The sequence below is a fragment of the Calypte anna genome, chromosome 13 (assembly GCF_003957555.1).
Source record: "Calypte anna isolate BGI_N300 chromosome 13, bCalAnn1_v1.p, whole genome shotgun sequence".
Taxonomy (NCBI): Eukaryota; Metazoa; Chordata; class Aves; order Apodiformes; family Trochilidae; genus Calypte; species Calypte anna.
The window spans coordinates 2,762,594-2,783,947 of record NC_044259.1 but is presented as its reverse complement, the minus strand read 5'-3'; the positions used below and the strand labels follow the sequence as shown (position 1 = coordinate 2,783,947).

General features: G+C 40.2%; 1 protein-coding gene across 12 annotated transcripts in view; it reads right to left on the bottom strand.

The window, feature by feature from the left end:
• LOC103534782 (ankyrin repeat and KH domain-containing protein 1) overlaps positions 1–21,354 on the bottom strand; it is a 118,055-nt gene that overhangs the window by 91,344 nt on the left and 5,357 nt on the right. For all 12 annotated transcript variants that reach the window (XM_030459449.1, XM_030459450.1, XM_030459438.1 and 9 more), the window contains exon 2: positions 10,022–10,175. In XM_030459449.1, the coding sequence (XP_030315309.1) occupies positions 10,022–10,175 (154 nt within the window). The remainder of the gene's footprint in view (positions 1–10,021; positions 10,176–21,354) is intronic.

The window sequence follows — 21,354 nt, the reverse complement described above, 5'->3', positions numbered from 1 at the left end:
CTCATGTCCTGTATGGCAAAACAAGCAAAAATGCTCAACTGTTTCCAGAGGCTGACCAACTGGGCTATTTCTTAAAAAAATGAAATAAATAAAACTACCACACTACTGGTGTTTAGCACAGACTACTGTAGTGGTGTGTAAGTTCATGTTTCTAACTGAACATTGAAGAAAATGTGAATAATGCTTTCACTATACCTGAGAAGATCCACAGCCTTTCAGTGCACTATCACTGCATAAATGCTGCATAACAAAACATCCTGGAAATAAGATCTCTGGCAATGCCCCAAAAGTACAAAACAATGAAAAATTAGGGAGCTATGGAAAGAAAATTAAGACTTCATTGCACCATGACCCAATCTGAAGAAAGAACCCCCAGATCTACTGTTAATGCATTATAAAAATCATATCCCTCTACAAAAACATTCCAGGGGACTCATTCCATCACAGCTTTTTATCCTTTGCAGCATCCTCCTAAAGGTCAAAGACAAAAAGGGAAGAGGACACAGGAGATGCACTTACATCTAGGTCCATAGCTCTGAAGCCCAACTTCTTCACACAGAGTTTTGGATCACCAGAGGTTACATAAATACAAGTGTGTGGTACCATAGAACATGAGTTTTATTTTCCTCCACAAAGCAAAGGAAAAACTGTAGCAAGCACTCATCAAATGGGGAGATTGTGGATGGAGTTGCTTCAAATACTGAGTACTGAAAAGACTGACCAGTCAAGATCTTACTAAAGCAAACTTCTTCCATTATTTCTCTCCAGGCCTTTGCTTTTATCTGCATTAAAAGAAAAAAAAAAAAAGCTGTTCTACCTCTTCCTCTCTCTCCAGTTTATGAAGATGGCACTGGGCATGCTCACTACAGGAGAAGATAAAATGCCTAAAGCCACAACCACATTGCTACTTTCTCCTCTTTTCATTATTAAATCTGTGTACATGCCCCTTTCCCTGAGAGGCTTCCAGAACATGCTGCTTGCTTGCTTTTGGCAAAAGCCACCTGGAAGTCAGGCCATTATAAAGGATATTAGAATATCCTTTTCTCCTTTTTCTTCTGTTTATTCAAAAGCCACATAATTCTTCAAAAGTAAAGATGGAATTTTAGCCTTTATAACAACTAAGATTTGGTAAGGTTTTTTTAAAGGACATATCCAAACAGGAGTTTGGATACATACACCAAATGTATGTATCCACATATACACAGAGAGGAATAATTACCTGTACACACAGAGTAGTTTGTAACAGAAAAAGTATTGATAGATTTAAGTCAAAATAAACTTGTAAACCAACACTTCTTCTGCAAAAGGCAGACAACAAACTGAGATGTATAAACAAAAAGCACAGCTTGCAGGACAGATGAAATAACATTCCCACTCTCCATGCACCAATAGAGCTCAACTTGAGTAATTTGGGGCTACAAGCTACGAAGAACAGAGATCTCATACAGAGACTCCAGAGGCCAACAAGAACAGATGAAAGTCTATATAACATGATGTTCTGAAGCCTAAAAAAAAAAATAAAAATAGAATAATTAAAAAAAGGACCAAGAAAGAAAACAGTCTGCAAGTTGGATCCAGTGATGGCTGCTTTAAAAATGGACCACTGAATTTGGTATGATGCATAAAAAAAAGCAGCCAAAGTTAAAAAATAACACTAATTGCTCTGCTACAAAAACTTTCTTCCTTCCCTCTTCCAAAGCAGCTTAGAGCCCCTTTGCCCCAGGTTCCCTATCTGAGGCTGTAACACTGAGTACCAATACTCTGAAAAGCCTCCTCCTCCTAAGGCTGCAGTGGAGCTCCCAGAGTTGGTCTGACCAGTTCTCAAAGCCACAGGAATGGCACAGGCTCAGCTGAATGTGCCTGGGGAGGAGGAAGAGCAGGAGGTAAAACTGGAGCTATTGAGATTTCTTGCAGCCTTATTTTCCAGAAAGTTTTAAGCCACTGTGCAGAATTTGATGGAAGGTGATGGCTAAATGACAAGTTAGTAATAGCTATTTCAGAGACAACGGTTTGACACTGAGGTAAAAATCTTTATAGAGACTGCACCATGCCTTTTGTTCCCACAGCAAGTGTTTTCCTGATGGATACAAAAGGGTAATTTTGTGCAATGCAATATTTCTTAAAAAGTTTCCTAGTATAAGTTTATCCTCAAATATTTAAATGCTACATATTCAGAAAAAATATAAATTGTATTTTTGTACAAGCTTCTTAATGTTCTACAGCTGGCCTTAAACCAAGAGATTTAAGGTTTTTGTTTTCAAAAGACAGTATTTAAAAAGGCAGAAAATAATTTATAAACCCAATGAGGGTGCTCATGCCCCACTGCAAAAAGCCACATCCTTCTATAAGTAGAATCCATCCTGAACAGCACAATGTTTTACAGAATTTTGCTTCATTACTCCTGGCAAAACTGGTTTGGCTTTATAGAAATAAATAGAATTCAACCATTTATGGCGAGGCATTAACACTTGTTTTCCTATGAGCTTCTTTATTCTAATTATTTCCTAAATATACACAGCAATATTTTGTCAAAGGTGAGCTACAACTGAACAAAGCAACAGATTCATCTGTTACACCTATACTATACTATGCAATAATGATCCAGTATAATCAGTTGCTTTTGACACTTTGAAAAAAAAAACCACAAATATTTTATATCATTCTAAACTGATAGAACAATGTGTTGTAGGCCTGCCAACAAAAGCTCAGTTAATCCTCTCACGTGTCCTGAGCCACTCATCACAGCACACGAAAGAGAAGGCTTAAGCAGCTCTTATATAAACAGGTAGCAAGCAGCCCTGCTTCTAATTTATTTATGTTACCTCTCTGTATAATTCCAACCAGTCCCAAAAGGGCTGGCTACACATTCAGACTGCACCTGACTTACCAGTCTGTCCAGTATGGAACTAATTGCCTGGCACTACTTACTGTCACACACTTTGCCATTAGGTAAATGAACATCAAAATAAAATTTGAAATCTGAGTGGGGAGACTCAGATCCAATCTGCACACTGTGAAGCATTCAACTAATACTCAACTCCTGCTCTGAACACCTCTAAACTTTGGTTTTTATCATCATGTGCTGAAGAAACCACATGACTGACAAATGCAGAAAAGAATAAAAAATGCAAACTTAAAGTCTGTGTAATTGAGCTTTTTTAATAAATGATTAATAGAATCTTCTTGCAGGACAGAGAAGCTCTTCTACCTCCTTGCTCTCCTGCCTCACTTAGGGAGAAGAGTTGCATTTGGATGAACATGGATGTGTAGGAGCTGCTTCATTACACAGCATCTATGCTCCCCTCTTACACAGGCATCACAAAGAAGGACTCCTATCAGCAGCCAATCTCTTCAGAGACAGAAAGCATGCACAGGACTAACAGAACAACACAGAAAAAATACCACTATACCATGGTTAAAAGAGACTCCATCAGGGTGAAGACATTTGGGCAACAAACTATTTAACCAGGCTTTAAGGAACCTGTGGGCTGAGCCAGTGCAGTGGGGTTTTTCTGTACTTGGTTCATGTCACAAACCCCAGAATTAGCTTACCTGCAATATTGCTGGCAAGATCTTCATTTACCCAACTCTAACACAAAGCTGGAGACCCCAACAAAAAGCTGGCTCAAACTTCCTGCCCACACGCTCTTACAAACTGCCCCACACCAGAGTCCCCAGCACAGGCTGCAGCACTGCTCAGCCAGCTCTGAGAGGATGCTCAGCGGAGCACAAAGCCCCCACATAAACTTCTGCACCCCTGAACATGATTATTTGCACTTTGATAGTGAAGGATCATCCATGCACAAAGCGGAGTAGGATCTCCCACTGGTACAGTTGAAATCCCATCTCAATTCAGGCATCAGGTAGGAGTGTCAAATAAACACTGTTCCCTTCTCCCTCCCCCAACATCTCTACTTCCTTCTTCAGCTGAGGCTACTCCAAGCACAAATAGAACAAGTCCTGAAAACAACAGTGAATGGAAAAAGTTTAAGCAGGAAATATCCCAGAATGGAGCAGGAAAGCAAAGGGGATTTTACCTTGGCAGACAAATCCAAATGTTATGAAAATAAAACATGGGAGAAGTAAAATAAAAAAAGGAATTAATTATATATATATATATCTCAAGGACTTTGAAAACAATGTTAAAAGGAGAATTGCACAAGATGTTTACTGTACAACCATGAAGCACTGTCTGGTTAACAATTACCTCTACATGCATACATATATTATATAGACATAACCTATTATATAGGCAATATATAATGTATAGATTAATAAAAACACACAGACCATTTAAGAAATTTAAGATTATGTTGACCAATATTATTAATTCACAAATTAAAACCTGTAACTTGTCTCTTCCCAAGCCACACCCTACTGAAGGTAAGTTGGAAAATCTCAGAATGGATTTTTATCAAAGAATTCCAAAAGCATAGTTTCAATCTGGTTGACACTTAGCTGTTCAATATCCAAAAGCATCAATTTAAGTGTTACAACAATGAACACTGTTCTTCACAGCAAAATCTAACAGAGAAGGAGCCAAATAATATGAAGCTGGTACATTTAACACAAGTATGTAAGTTAATTTGACTAAGACTAGGATTAGACTGGACTTCTATCTAAAGACCTACCAGATTAGAAAAAAAAATATTTGAATCATGCAAAACCTCAGAGAAATATAATATTAATAATCCAATTACATGCACAAAATTCAGACAGTTCATCCAACTTACTCAAAAGCACAACACATCTGTACGTTTCACATACCATATATTCCTTCCCACTCTGAATCTTCAGATGGTGAAGAAAGAAAATAAGCAAATCACTGAAATGTGTCAGTGTCTCAAAAGGCCAAGTTTTCCAGTTAAGAAGATAGTGGGGATTTTAGTAGTAGCACAGATTCAGTCTCCAAAGAAACACCTAGAATGAAGGCTTAATAAAAACTGTTCCTGTTATTTGATCTCTATACTGTGCCCAGACAGCACCAAGTATTTCTGATCAGATCAGATTAGGGTGGAAAGTCTATCTTGGTTTAAAAAAGAACTAATAAAAATAGTTGGGCAACATGGGCTTTTGCCATGTTCAATGTGACTAAACACTTCAAATTGGTATACTACATTTTTTACAAAAAGGTTCCATCTTTGCTCAAATTCTAGCAAACCTCTCTCACATCCTTCTCTCAGACTTCCCCTAATACACTCCCCCAATTTTCTTCTTTAATTAAGACCACCAATATAGATCTAGTAGCATATTTCTTACATTCTGCAAGCACAGGGGGTGCACCCATTAAACTGACAGACATGAATCCTTCATTTTTTGCAGCCCTTGACTCCTGCAGTTTCAAGGGGAGCTTGGATAATCCTTTAGAGGTTAAGTTTCTAATGGATTAGATGCCCACCTCCATTTGAGTCACAAGTTAGTAATCAGCCCTAAGAAAAGAAACACCAGGTCCACACATGAATCTTATTGATCACAAACAACATGATTAAAGAATTTATCCAGCCCACTTCCAGAGGAGTCTTCAAAGCAGAATGAAAGCAAACTCTGCATCTTTTGCACCATTCTTTGAGACCACTGCTCACTCCTGGTACTGCTGAATTACAGGTCTGTCTATCTTGCCACGTTCAAGCTCTCTAATGCTGGGGAAAACCAGTATAATTCACTTTAATTTTTTTTTTTTAAATCTTGCTGTTAGAACAGGTTTGGTCACATCACACATATAGACAAAAGCAGTTTTGGTCAACAGCTTGGCAAGTGAGTAAACAGAGATACACATACTGGAAAGCATTCAAATTCACACACTGCTGAATCTCACTCTACCTCTCAGTTTATCCTACAGCAGGCAGATCTTTATCTGGGTCCATTCATATTTTGACCTGTGTTCTGTATTTCCACTAAGCAGGTGATTACTTCCACTTTTTGCCTTCCCCAGCTCCAGAATACACAACTTGTTCCCCCCTGCCACCTCATCCTACCACCTTCCCAACAAGGTGCTTGTGCCTGAGCATCTACTGAAATTCATATTAAAGAGACACTTGTTATTAAAACTGGATTCCTCTTTCCACCATTCCCACTTAATCATTCAATCCCCCAAAGTCTCAAATATAACAAACCACCTATGTGAGGGTCTTTAATTCTGCATTTCAATAGAAAAGAAGGATGTGTATGATTCTGGTCCCTAAGGATTGACTACTTGCATCTGTTTCATCAAGCAAAACCTTGGCTGAACATGGTTCCTCTCCCAAGTAACCTGATTTTTCTCAAAAGCCCCTTTATACACAATAGTAGGACTTCTTCAGAACACACTGCTCACAAAACTTCTCCCTGGGCAAATACTCAACAGGAAATCCAGGTGCTTCAGTGCCAAAGAGTGTGACCACTTTCTCACGCATCTGTTTTTTGATGCTTTGTTGTCAAAGTGCCTCAACAGTCAGATTTAGAAGGAACATGAGCAAAGATCTGCTGGTCAGGATACCCAAGCTATTTCCTCAAGTTATTCAGTAACATTCTACAGCACTTCCCAAAAAACCCTGCAAAACCATGCTGAAACACTACAAACAGGCTATTTCAGCCATGTGGAGAGTTCCACATTTTAGATGCAGAATACCCCAGGCACCCAGGATTTTTTATTTGACCCCATGCTTCCAGCCAACACCTTTCTCTACCTCTTTAAAAATCAACCTGTACTCATAGGACCACAGTACATATGGAAGTAATTTTCCCTTCCTGATGCCTACAAAAGGCTGGACCACCAAATGAAAACAGCTTGAACACATCCTGCAGCTCTGCAGGTGAGTTTGTCTTGAGGGATCCACAGAGGAACCTGCCAAGAGCAGCAACAGCTCTGAATGCTGCAGCCATTCATGAACAGCAGCAAAGAGCTCTCATCTCCAGCAGCCAACTGCTGTCCCTAATAGGACATTTATAGGCAACCTTGCTGAAGATTCACAGAACAACTTCTTCAGAGCTTGTATATTATTTTAGGAAATCAACAGTACCCTAATTATCAGTGGAGCTGAATGTTTCTAGTGCAGAACATGAATCCATGGCAAAATACTAAGAATCTGTTTCATTACAGTCTGAAAAGCAGAAACATCTCCAAATATCTCTTCCTATCAGTTATTTTACCTATATATCTCTTCTTTGCTCCTAGGAGTCAAACTGAAGGAAGGTATACAAAAGACTTGGTTTAAGATAACCTTCCAAAGAGTATGATTCAATTGCTTTCATTTATCTTCAATTTCTGGAGATAAAATCAACTCCTATTTATGACATTCATAAATAAGTGAAGTCTTTGGGTCTTCAAAATGTAAAACTGGGGGCTTTTCTGTGAACTAATACAATCACTGACAGTTGTTTAAAGATAGTTGTTCATTAACAAAGGGTCTGTGTTTTGCTTAAATAGATTAGAGAAGGAAGCAAGGTTGTCCAAACTGAAGCTAATCAGCCAGATTATCAGTGCCCCTAATAAACACAAGGAGTCCAAACTGCTGGTGGTGTGCACGTGTGTCTGCACATACATGTGCACTCACTGCTATGTTAAACAAGGGTGAGGCACAACTCTCTTGCTAGAAATCCTACTGAAGGCTGCTTCCTCAGTACCCAAAACCACAAAATATTTTTAAGTCTTCTTGGAAACAGAATAAAGAAGCTGAACTGAGAAAAAATATCCAGCACTCTGATGATGAATAAATATAACAGAGAAACATTTTTAAGCAGTTCAACTAAGTCCTGGCCTCTACAGTTTCATATGTAGGACTAACAGGCTCTCAAATCAAGATAAAAACAAAACAAAACTCCCAAAAATCTTGAGAGTGCAATGGCTGAAAACCATTTCTACATAAGCAATTTAAAGAACATCCCAGCTAGCTGCAGTTGCTAGATCTTACCTCCCAGAATTAAAGAACAGCATGCCCATGTGAGACCTGAGCATTAAAGGATTCACAAAGAATGAGTAAAACTAGTTTGGCAAGTCATACTTATTAAGATCCTAATGACACAGCCAAACTCTGCATGTCAGAAATCCAAAGAAATGTGAACACTAAATGCAAGACCGATTTTCCTCTAGGTTGTAAGTCAGGATCAAGCCTTCCACAGGGGAGAAGTTCATCACAATGAAGGCCAGGCTGGAAGCCACAGCAGAGAAGGCCACAATTAATTAATTGTTCAAGCAATAGTTCTGTCATCTACTTTTGCAAACTACATTTAGAGCTGAGGGCTAAAATGAAACTAAAATAACAGGAGAAATCACTTGCTTTTCCCAAAGTAATACCAAATCCTAACACTAGGCTGCTTTGTCTGTTTCCATGACAGAAAACTAGACACTCATTTAGGGTTAGAAAGAATATTTGCAGCCAAACCAGCCAACAAAATTCAGGTATTAGACCATCTTCCAGAAACACCAGCTTCTTTTCAAATCACAGTCAGATTACAGCTTTTATTAATGAACTATCAAATTCTCAGTGTTTCCTTTAGATTAGCCTGGTGGTGTTGTCAGTGTTCAAACTCAGAGTGGGAAAGACAAGTACTGCTTCACTGGAGGACTTTGTCACAAGTGTTTTCAGTCTTGTGATCTCACACATCCATCAAGTGGCATTCATTTTGTCCAGTCTTTCCAGAGAGGTAGATGAAGATCCCAGACCCCAAACAAAAGCACTCTATTTGCTCTGCTTTCCAGATTCCTTCTGTTCTGCCCATTTCCTACAGCCCCACTCCAAGCACTCAAGAAATCACAGCATGGAAACCTCAGACTTAAAACAAATCATCCAATTCTGGCTAATTACTGCTGCTTAGAAATTTGAAGCAAGCATTCTCACAGGCATTACAAGAAGCAATGGGACCTCACAGATTTGTTAAATCCCTTGAAATAGTTTTGAATGCAGCAGCCCTAGCTGTAAGCCCATACCTCAGAAACTGACTGCCCTCCTAACACTACTCAGACATCCCCACTGACTATAAAGCTAGCAATAGGGTTTAGGACACATCAGTCATCAGGTACATGAGAGAAAGGGATTTTCATTTTTCAAATGGCTCACAAAGGTATCAGACTTCAAATTTAGTGTTTAGAGCATCCCAGAAATAGTTTGTCCTCTCTGTAACGCAAAGTTTGGTTCCCAAGAGTTCAAATAATTTTATGGGACCACTTTTAATTAGGCAGCTGCAACTTTCTGCTGACAAAAACTCTGCTTTGTTTTGAGGTTTTTTTCAAATTCAAAATGCAAAAGAAGCCCAAAGCCCAAGTCCCTTGACCTCTGCTTCTTCAGAAGACTGTACATCAGCTTATATATTCACACCTGCAAATAAATGTTATTTTATCTGCCCTTAAGTGTGCTCAAAGCTAAGTCTGAACTTTTTCAGCACACTCCTGCTAGCCTGAGTATGCACCCATAATTATCAAAGAGAATTTGTTTCCAAGTAGGGGTTTTGTATCTTTTTGTCTTTGTTGAAACTGACAAATTACTTTCAAATCCACTGCAAACACCTGAGTCATAAACCTTAGAAAGACTTATATAAGTTTTTACTATAAAAGTAAAAAATGTAGTGGCACTGTGTTTGTTTAGTTGGGTTCTGAAACAAGAACATTAAATATGCATTTTCCCAACACTCATTTCTCTGAGCAATAGAGTGGAAAAATATTTTTGTGTAAGTCAAAGCAGCAAAATCAAGTATTTCACCCATATATTTCTGAAGTAATGGATTAATAATTACAAATTGACCAGAGCAGCAGAAAAAAAAAACGTTTTAGGAAGTCTATTTCCTTCCCCTTTAGTCCTCCCCCTGCTAACATAAACAAACTCATCTGGTAATTGAAATGCTGTAACACTCAAATCACATTTTCTAGCTTTGTATGTACAGGAAGAGTGAACCAAACAACCCTCAACCCCTTGGGTTTTCCACGTTGTGCTCCCCATGATCACAGTAAATTTCCAGACATGTGAATATTTCACTAGGGTCAAAATTTACAGGTTGCCAGATCTGTGTGCAAGTTAGTTTCAGGAAAAAAAATACAATAAGAAAGCACCTGCTGCCTCCAGTAAGGCTTCTAGTCTTGCTTGTGTTTCTGGATCCACAGTTCTCAAGTCCGCACCTTCTGCAGCACTCGACAAGAATAACTCCGACGTGGTTTTAAGTACTGGGTTATCAAGATCTTCTTGGTCCAAAATAAATGATTCAACCTGTTTGCCAAGTCAGAAAGAAAATTTTACAATTTTTGAAGTTTTATACTCAACCCAAATTAAAACATAAATTTATTTCCACTATCATTTTTTTTAACTGTGTGAATCAGAGGACACAATCATATAAATTAATCACCTGGTCATAAGGCAGCTGAGATCACAAAAGCAAAAACTCTGCATGAAAAAGAATTTATTATAAGAATTACAATTAACAACTTCTTTAATTATAGTAAGGGCAACTCAGATGAAATACTGAAAATATGTTATGCATGTTTGGACAGTTAATCACCAGGAGAGACAGCTACAAGATGGTGTACTTACTTGGTCACCACAAGCCTGGGGTGCAGCCAAACCTATCTGAGAGCCAGGAAGGGACTAATTGGTTTCCCAAGATGACTTTCAGTTCTATTTCAGAAATAATTCCAACTAATTTAACACAAGGATTTTGTTTGTTTGTTTTGAGTAGAAGCAAGCTAACTAAAATTCAAACCCAAAACATCTGTTTCCAAGCTGGCATTCAGTATTCTGGGTAATTATGGTTTTCTAGAGAAGAACACATACAGAAGAATAAAGCAAGCAGGTACTCTAACTGAGCAGCAGTAATGCTGTCCCACCAGTGGTCCACATGATCTCCAAGTACAGGCTCATGGAATCACTCAACATAACACACTGGGGTTTTATGACAGCTTGGCAGAGTAAACAAGGAGGATACCTGACTCATCCCCTAATGAGAGCAGAACTACATTTCAGAATCTGTCTGAAGCTCAGGCAGAATTTCCTCTGTTTTCCCAAATACTGTAGGATAAAAACACTATTCCATAATTAGACATTACCTGTTCAACACTATGGGTGCCTTAAATATCCCACAGAAATGAGACCTGCTCATTACACAACTGTTGCTGCCCTTTCACACTTCATGTTCCACTCACTTCTCCCTGTGTTTTTTCTCTTAATCCTTCCCCATTCTTTCAAACGCCAACAGTAAGCTATCATATCCAGCACTATCACCCAACACCATAAGAAAGTTCATGGTTATAGACAGTTCTGAAGTTACACTTAAAAAAAAAAAAATATATAATTAAATCAAATCAGGCCATCTACAAATTCTAAGTGCCTTGCTGGGTGAGAAATGTTAACAGGAGGTATGTGGAGCACTATTCAAGAGCAATTGGTGTTCATTTCTTCCCCTTTCTGATATGTAAATGTTCTGCAACATTCTGTTCAAGTCATATCCAGGGGTTCACAGAGATTCAGATGGGAATCAGGGAGAAGGAGTGTCTTTTAGAGCTGGACATCTCAGGTATAAGCCCACCTACAGGTACTGCACCCAGGGTGCCAAGGCACTAATATTCAAGTTAAGGCAGCAGGCTATGATTTAGGGTTCTAGGATTTCCAGATTAGTGCAGAAAGTGGTCACTGTGAACAGCAGCTGAACATTAAATAAGGAAAAATTAGTGACCTAAACCAGTGACACACATTTTTACTACAAACAGAGAAGAGCTACTTAACTGGGAGGACTGGCTGAAGGCTGGGTGACCATTCAATAAGATTTGGACAGCTGGAAAGCTGGGCCAAGAGGAACCTTATGAGGTTCAACAAGAAAAAGTGCAGAGTCCTGCACCTGGGAAGGAATAACAAAATGCACCACTACAAGTTAGGAGGCAATCCCCATGGAGAAGGACCTTGGAGTCCTGGTGGACAAGTTATCCCTGGGACAGGAAGGTGTCCCAAAAGAGCAATGGTATCCTGGGGTGCATTAAGAAGATCAGGCAGATCAAGTGAGGTTATCATCCCCCTCTACCATGCCCTCACCCAGAATACTGCACCCTGTTCTGGGGTCTCCAGTTCAAAAGGGACAGGGATTTACCTGAGAGTCCACAGGAGGGCTCTGAGGATGATGAAGGGACAGAACAGCTCCCTGATGAAGAAAGGCTGAGAGACCTGGGGCTTTATGGTCTGGAGAGGACTGAGAGGGGATCTGATTAATATCAATATGTGAGGGCTGAGTGTCAAGAAGGAAGGGACAACTTCTTCCCACTTGTGCCTTGTGACAGCACAAGGGGCAATGGGTTCAAGTTGAAGCACAGGAATTTCCACCTTCACATGAGGAAGAATTTCTTTACTGTAAAGGTTCCAGAGCCCTGGCACAGGCTGTGCAGGGAGGTTCTGGAGTCTCCTTCACTGGAAACTTTAAAGATCCATCAAGATGCAGTTCTGAGTGACCTGTCTGAGGTTTGGTCCTGCTCTGGAGGGTAGTTGGACTCAATGATCTTCAGAGGTCTCTTCCACCCTTGGCATTCTGTGATTATATGAAAGCTTACAGAAAAATTAATCCTTAAAGTAAGATTCCCCTCTGCAGAGCTCACATTCCAGGTTAAGTCCATCCAGCTTAAGGATTCCTTGCTGGCATAAGCTCTAGTGCAAAACTGACTTCTGGAAAGCTCACCCATATCTAGAGGAGTATTTCAAGGTTTTTAATTTTCTCCCTCAAAGACTACACAAGGTGCTCTACCTAACCAATATCCCAGAAACATTATTCCTAACTGTAACATTGTTTGTATAGCCTGGTAACCAGCAGAAAATACCACTGTGTGTTTAAATGATTGCTCATTAGATGTAGCTGATAACTCCATACAAGAAATTTTATTAAATGTTAACAGACTTTTTCAATTACACCACTGAATTTAACAGCAATCCTCCCTTTTAAAGGGGTAATAGGGGTAAAAATGCTTCTGACCACTGAAGCAACTGCACTTAGGAACCAAGACTATAGAAACATTCACAGTGACAAACTTTAACTTCCAGGCTCAAAACAGCCTGACAAGACCCAGGCAACCCCAAGGAGATACCACCCTTGTATCCACCTTCCAAAAGCTTTCCCACAGCAGTTAAAACTTCATTTTTTGACCTTTTGGTGAAGATATGGACCATTGCCACCCCAAGCTCACTTGTATGTATTTATAGGACATTACCTGCACCACTACACCTCTTGAGCCTGAATCAGTGTTAACTCACCATTCCCAGGTTCACACAGCAACTTGTAAGAAACTTCCCTCTCTCCCCCCAGCAGAAGAGGACTTTGCTTCCAAGAACCTCTAAAAAAGTCTATTTAATACCTATTCTGCAAACACTACGAAGTGAATTACAGCTACAGCTCTTACTTGGGATTCAAGGCAGATAGTACTGGTGCAGCCTGTTCACTACTCTGCAGTTCTTGCTGCCTCTGTACTTCAAGAGACCTCAAGTCTGACACAAAAATCTTGCTTCATATACAGTCCTTTCATCTTAATTTTATATCCCAGCAAGAAAAGGTAGCTGCTTTCATTATTTCTGCCCATGTTGAGCATCTATTTTTAGGTTGTGCTTTGATTTTTTGTAAGAGCTTAATAACATGCCCACAATACAAACATGGCTTAAGAGTGAAAATACTGGAAATCCCTATTTTGGGATGTTAGGACAAATGTTAGGACAGCTGTACCACTGCCAGTCTCCCAGAAGAAGTTTCAATGCATTTTCAAGTCAGAATGTCTGAGATTTCTGTAGATCAATGCTGCTTCTCAAACACTAAGACAAGGCTAGAAAGGAAGAACAGCTGGATACCTTATCACTAAAAGCAGAGTAAGAAATTACTTAGTCCACCAGCTGTCTTGTGAACACAAGTGACCTGTGACAATGACATTTTAATAACGTTTTTTATTTAAAAAAAAAAAGGCTCAAATAAATCCAAGAAATATTGCTTTTTAAACAAAACCCCACAATCTTCACTAAAAAAACAACAAATGAACCAAACAAAAACTTCACCACGTTTCATGTTAGCATTCCTGAAAGACATAAAATACATTACTCCTGTTGCAAAGTTTAGGCACCCTGCTCTACCCTAATCAGATCTGCAGCAAAGTGATAGAGTAACCAGTCACTGTGCTATTTTTGGATTATTCTGAGAGCTGCTTTGGGCAGCATCTTACTTGGCAAGGGTCCCTGCGAATACACGGATTCAAGACATTATTCTACCTGCCAAAACAACTGCAATAGGAATAATTGCCAATGGAAACCCAAAAAAGCTGCATGGGGTGTGAGGAGAGAGCTGCCCATCAGGGTCCTTCACTGCAGGGACTGAGGGACCTTTCCTGAAGTTCTGCCAGGGGCTGCAGCAGCCTCCCAGTCTGCAGATCCAGTTACACCACTGGTTCCTCCCTCCCTCCACAGCAGCTAAATTCACAGCTATTTGGGCTCAACTACACCAGTATTTATATGTTAATACCAAGCCTGAGTTTACCTCAGGTCAGGGGTATGTGAAGGCAACTTTGTAAGCACTAACACCACAACCAACACTTAGCAGCTCTCACAAGATGGGCAATGACACAACGGGTTAGAAACACACTGCTAATATTAAAGTGTAAACTGATTTTTCCTACCTTGCAGTATCGGGGGAATAAAAAAAATAAAATAATAAAAAGAAACTTTTCCCAGAATAGCCCAGACCTGCTCACAAATATCCCGTTCCTGACACAGGCTATGGAGGCAGGAAAAGCACCATTGTGTCCTCCTCCTGCAGCCAAGGACAGCTCAGCTCCTTCTACCTCCTCCTCCCATTTGTGCCACACCAGTACTTCAGGGAAGACTTCACAGAAAGTGTTGATACAAAAGAGAAAGCTGCTACTAAATAATTGCCTTGAAGTTGCATTTTCCAGGTAAACCCCGACCTGTGAACACTTCCATTATTTGGGGAGCATCCCCAAACAATGAGGACCCAAGCCCTTGACTAAGGCTCCTATTGATTATGCAGATAACTGACCACCTGGTTTTCTCTTTTGTGTTAGGTGTCCCCTCCTAATTATTTCTACAGTAAATCCATTTGGACGAGTATCTTAAATACATCTGAATATATGCAGAGGGACCTTTGCTTCCTCAAGGCTAACATAAGCCTGTAGATCAGGCTGAAGTCCACATCTATGAAGCTGAAATAAATCTTCTGTACTTAAACTATTTTCATTCCCCAAGTAACAAGATGTGTGACACTGCACCAGGATCACACCAGGTAGATATTGTGGTTTTGCCTGATAAACACAACCTCTTGACAGTCTATGTTGTCATGGCCCTTATTACACTGAATGCCAGTCTCTAATTACCACTTGTAATCCTCCTTCTGGGGAACACCATCAGGACAGCAGATACCATTACACTAAGTCAAAACCAAAATGAGTTTTTATTTCAAATATGACATCAAACTCCTTTAAATTCCACATATAAAGAATGTCAGTTTCAAAACTACTAAAAAATTATTATTCAAAGGAGGAAGTGAAGGGCTTTGTCACCAACATGGCCCTCTGGAGAGCTTCCTGTAACAAGTGCACTGCTACACCCCTGGTATAGACTTGGGACACAAGCAGAAGGCCTGGCTTTGGCTCACCCTAAAATGCAATGTTCAACACTGTCCTCCACCCCCCTTATGCCAGTTAAACATTTTTGCACCTACTTAAGATACCTTTCTTGCATTACTATTTCAGTTTCAAGAGGTGGCATAAAGGAAGAGGTAAAACTACAAAAAAAAAAAGTGGGTATTCTCACAAAACTTCTCAATTGAACCTCAGTGCATTGCCCTTTCTTGGCACTTCAAAGCTAGAGCATGAAATGAAGCATTTCAGAGAATTATTCAGATAAACATGCAGATAAAACAATTCAGTCAGGACATAGTCAGAACAATATATAATCAATGTAAATAACATCAATGTAAACAATGTAATCAATGTAAACAACAATTCAGATGTAATTTATGACATAAGGCCATACCCACTCTGCTGGGCCTGAGCTGTAATTTCTGAAGACAGTTTCTTCAATTTAAAAAAAAAAAAATAAAAATCAGCCTGACAGAAGCCACCCAAACCTGTGAATTGCCAAGACATCATCTGCCAGCAAGAGCCCTATGGATCCTGTGATTACAAAATCACTGAAAACCCAAGGGGACTCCAGAGTGCCTGGGGACAACAGCACCTCCACAGGAAAAGCATAAAGTATCTGAAGCATCACTTCCAGTCACTGCTCATCTTGTGACAAGTCATGCAGCTATCACTTTCGTGGGTTGATTTAACACATCAAAAAGGGATAAAACTCAGGAGGGAGCAGATAATTTTTTACCACTTTACTGAATTTCATGGACTTAGAAAGGCATCTGATAAAATGGAACATCATTCTGCTGGGAATAGGAAGCCATTAGATCAGCTCAGCTCCCTGGCAGGCTACAAACCTGACTGCCCCCCACGTTTCAGTGGAGCTTTTAGGACCTGCAAACCAAGCAGCTCAGCAGTCTACAACAACAGTTTTGTAAGCAGCAAATTAGATTGGGAGGGTGGGGAGAGGAGGGGTGCAAATCTATTTAGCTCAAATTACAATAGGAAGTTGACTAACTTGATGCAGGATTATCTAAAGGACAGCCTTTATTCCAACATCTATTAAGCAATTACCTGACAATGAAACAAGCAGCTATAGGATCTGGGCTGGGATACTTCATTTCAAAACCCAGGTTAATTTTGCAAACTCTGTAATAGATACAACGTAAATACAGATGGACATAACTGCATCAAGGAGACAAGGAAAGTGCCTTTCCCACAAACACTGAGGTTCAAAAGTCTGACATCTGTGTGTAAATCTGTGCTGGATGCTCTTGCTATGTGAGCAGCCTGATCTCAGCAGGAGCTGAAGCTGACCAGAGCAATGGGTGAGACAACCAGCAAGGTGTCTGACACCCTGTGGCACCTCCTCTCTGCTCCATCCAGCCCCATCACATCTAGCCTGGCACTCCAAGTCACTCTGCAGTCCTCCAAATCATGGCTGAAACGTTCAGATAAATATGCAGATAAAACAATAAATCAGAAGAAATGGTTTATGGCACTAGTCTTCCATGCCACAGATTGTGGATTCTGGGTTTTCCCTTTCCTTGCTCTAATACCAAACATGCAGGAATTCCTGAGCAAGCATCTCTATGATCCACATGAAGTTAACCACTTAGCCAAGCTCTCTCTAAAGCAATCAACTAACACTAGATACCTTTACTCCATTTACTACACTTTGTGACACACCTCTGGGCAGAGCTGATTTATGGCTCTTCCACAAATAAGAAATCTCCAATTTATTTTTATTAAAATCCTTTATTCCACAACAATAAGCCAGGACATAACTGTACCACCTCAAAAATACACTATCAGGAACACCGTGGCCAGCAGGTCCAGGGAAGGGATTCTGCCCCTGTGCTCAGCCCTGGTGAGGCCACAGCCTGAGTCCTGTGTCCAGTTCTGGGCCCCTCAGGAAGGAGATTGAGGTGCTGGAGCAGGTCCAAAGGAGGCATCTGGGCTGGTGAAGGGACTCGAGCACAGATCCTATGAGGAGAGGCTGAGGGAGCTGGGGGTGTTCAGACTGGAGAAGAGGAGGCTCAGGGGAGACCTCATCACTCTCTACAACTCCCTGAAAGGAGGTTGGAGCCAGGGGGGGGTCGGGCTCTGCTCCCAGGCAACTCTCAGCAAGACAAGAGGCCATGGGCTTAAGCTCTGCCAGGGGAGGTTTAGGTTGGATATTGGGAAGGAATTCTTTACAGAGAGGGTGATCAGGCATTGGAATGGGCTGCCCAGGGAAGTAGTGGATTCTCCGTGTCTGGAGATATTTCCAAAGAGCCTGGATGTGGCACTGAGTGCCATGGGCTGGGAACTGCAGTGGGAGTGGATCAAGGGTTGGACTTGATGATCTCTGAGGTCCCTTCCAACCCAGTCAATTCTATGATTCTATGAAGACAAAGAAAGGCTGAAGGAGCTGGGATTGTTCAGCTTGAAGAAGAGAAGACTCCAGGGAGACCTTACAGATGCTTTCCAACATCTGAAGGGAACCTACAGGAAGGCTGGAGAGGCCTTCTTACCAGGGTCCAGTGACAAGACAAGGGGAAATGGTTTTAAACTGAATGAGAATGGGTTCAGACTGGATCTTAGGAAGTTCTTTCCTAGGAGGGTGGTGAGGCTCTGGAGTTGATTGTCCAGGGAAGCTGTGGCTGCTCCCTCCCTGGAGGAGTTCAAGGCCAAGCTGGACGGGGCCTTGAGCAACCTGGGCTAGATGAGAGGTGCCCCTGCCCATGGTGGGGAGGTTGGAGATGATCTCTAAGGTCCATTCCAACCTCAGACCTTCTTTTATTCTATGATGAACACACATCTTGAGTCCTTTTAGTACAAGAGGTTGGCAACATCAGGAAGTTTCTCCATACAGCATTACTCATTTCAGTCACTACTGGGGGAAAAAAACCCAGTTAAAACCCAGCCCACAGCCATCACATATTTAATACCTGGTAAACAAAACTAATTATGCCTAAGTGTTCCTATTCTACAAGAGAATCTTTTGCAGGAGGGAGCTGCCATTTATAGAAATGGAACTGACACCTGATGTTTATTCCAAATTCTCACAACTCCCAGTAAACCAAGAGCCTGCTCTGAACACATGCAGCCTTCATACTGATGAAAACCACTGACTGGAGACCAGTAAACCTTAGTAAAATAAGCATTATTTACACTAAGCACTACCTATTTTCACGTATTCCATCTCGGTCAACTCTAAATCCTGTTTTCAGTCCTACATCTTCTCCATATACTTTAAGATTTCCTCCTGCCCTCTGTTTTTTCTATCTAATAATCTTACAGAAACAGCCACTCTTCTATCCTCACCTCAAAGCAAGAAACAGCAAATTCAACTCAATATTCTGATTTATTAGAATATAGCAGGACTGCTGCATGAATTTAGCCAGGGCTTTCAGGGTGGGATCCTTGCTCAAGTAGTAAATCCCAGGCACTAAAAGTGAAGGCAACTTCAAAACAGATGAGCAAATCCATTTCTTTGCTGATGTAAAAGCTCACACTCATCCAAGATGCCAAGTATTCTCAGCCACCTTCTTGGGAATGACCTTTTAACATCTCTTGCCAATCCAAAGGGACACAGTGCTTAAAAAAACCCCCACAAGTAGCTCTAATGAATGTAGCCCAATCTTGTAATTCAATAACTTGTTCTCAGGCCAACCTATATGTTTCAGACAGACATTAATCTCAGTATTTAAAGTGATTAAGTTTTCTAGAGGCTTATCCCAAATGAAAAATCATACTGACTTTCTGCTCTTCTCAGAGATGAGCTGAGTGGTAGTTACTTTTTCAAGGCCTGTACAAACAGGTTTGTGCCTGTTCTACTACTACAAAACCAGCAGAAACCATAAGATAACTACTGATCCATTGGTTAGCCATTTAAAAGAAGCTATCATAAAATCATCACAGAGCAGAGATCCCTATCTGTAACACCAGCCTCTCAAGATGTAGCAGTAAAAGTGCTTTCAAATGTAACTATTTTAGAAAAATAATGAAAATATTTATGTACATTTATTATACAAGATCTTGAGTTTACCTTAAATCCTAAATGTTAAGCATGCACTTCACAGATCCCCTTTCCCTCTGGCTACCCTACCCTGTCACACCCTGGATGAACACATGGCTCTGAAGCCACTGTGGCCAAGGAACATGGCTGGGAATGAGACCACTCACCCTGGAAAGCTGCTCCCACCATTAGTATTATTATTTTGGAAAAGGAAGAGGTCATCAGAGTTAGTGATTTTCCTAGAAGAAAATCTCAGTTAATTAGTAATCTCTACGTGTTACTGAAGGCCAATGAGAGCACCTTATGGACCTTGCCAAAATGTAGTGCCCATGAAACCTTAGGAGAACCACAGAGGTGCTTTCAGTTGCCCCACTATTAATCAGCCAGGAAAACATCCATCATTTTTTTTCACTTGACCAATATGGAATAATTTTTCCTGTAGGATGGATATCCAGTTAAGTAACCACTGAAACCTTCCACAGTCAGAAGAGCCAGCCACACATAGTTCTTCTCACACACCACCAGAATCCTGACAAGCACAACACAGTAACTCAACCCTGAGTAACCTCTCTCAGTCTGGGACACGTCTTCAGATTCTGGGATGCTTTGTAAGACAAAAAAAAAAGTTTGAAAAAATCTGCACAAGTCCCTCTTAAAAGCAAAAGGCAAAAATGAGTAATTGCTCTCATCTCATAAAAAGCAATTAAGAACTAAGAGAATCCATCAACAGGACCAATTATTTTATTCATGCTTTATGGTAGTGTTTTCTTTCTATCTGCATTTGAACAGAATGCACAATGCTGTAAAAACTGAGAAATTTTTTTTTATAAAACTTTCAAATAATCAATGCTACCTAAAAAAACACTTAAGTAACAAAGGCATTTCCTCTGATAGGATTTATTTCCATCAATTTCCTCAGCATTCCACAAAAAATATATGAAATGAAAACTCTGCATCTTCACAACAAAAAAGGGAGAGTTATTTATCAAGTGATATTTATCAGGGGGGGAAAAAGATATGGAAATCATATAATGAGGTGTACCAAAAGGTCAGAGCTCAGACAAGCAATCATCCTAACTAAATGAATCTTAAATCCAAATATTAATTCACCTATACCCACTTTTTCCTCTCATTCAGAGGCAGCATGATTTGATAAAACAGACTAAAGTAACAAGGTTGCTACAAACATAAGGATTTATAGAATTTGGAAGTTCAACTAATCTTCAGTTTACTGTAGAAGGCCAAGATCATGTGAGGTAGCAGTGAGCAAGTTGCTATTTAAGATAACTTAAGGCCTGGCACTTTTCAAAAACTTCCTACAAAACACATGAACAAAACTCTGATTTCTGAAGTGTTGCTTAAAGCAGCCCATTCTTCACACAGACATTGCCATTAGGGAGAGAAGTTCTTCTCCAGGATGTTAGATGGGATTTACAAGGCACACAGTAAATAAAGTATCCTCAGCAGGAAAATTAAAGCATCCTACTGAGGACTGAGGCTTCAGAGCTTAACTTAAAACAGAGTTTTGCAAGGAGTCCCCCATCAAGATATAGTTATTTTTCCTGCTTCATGAAGTTTTAAGTGAGAACCAAGCTTAAGAAAGGTTCCTTTTTCCATCTAAGTCAGACTGGTCTCTATTTTAATTCTGAGAGTCATTTTTACCCCCCAACAACAGCTTCTAAGGAATATTCATGTATGTTAAAAAATGACCTAAGAAGATCAAAGCTATGCAGCCTCCTCACCTTCAAGATCTAAACCCTGGTTTGAACTCCTTCAGCGAGCACCCCAA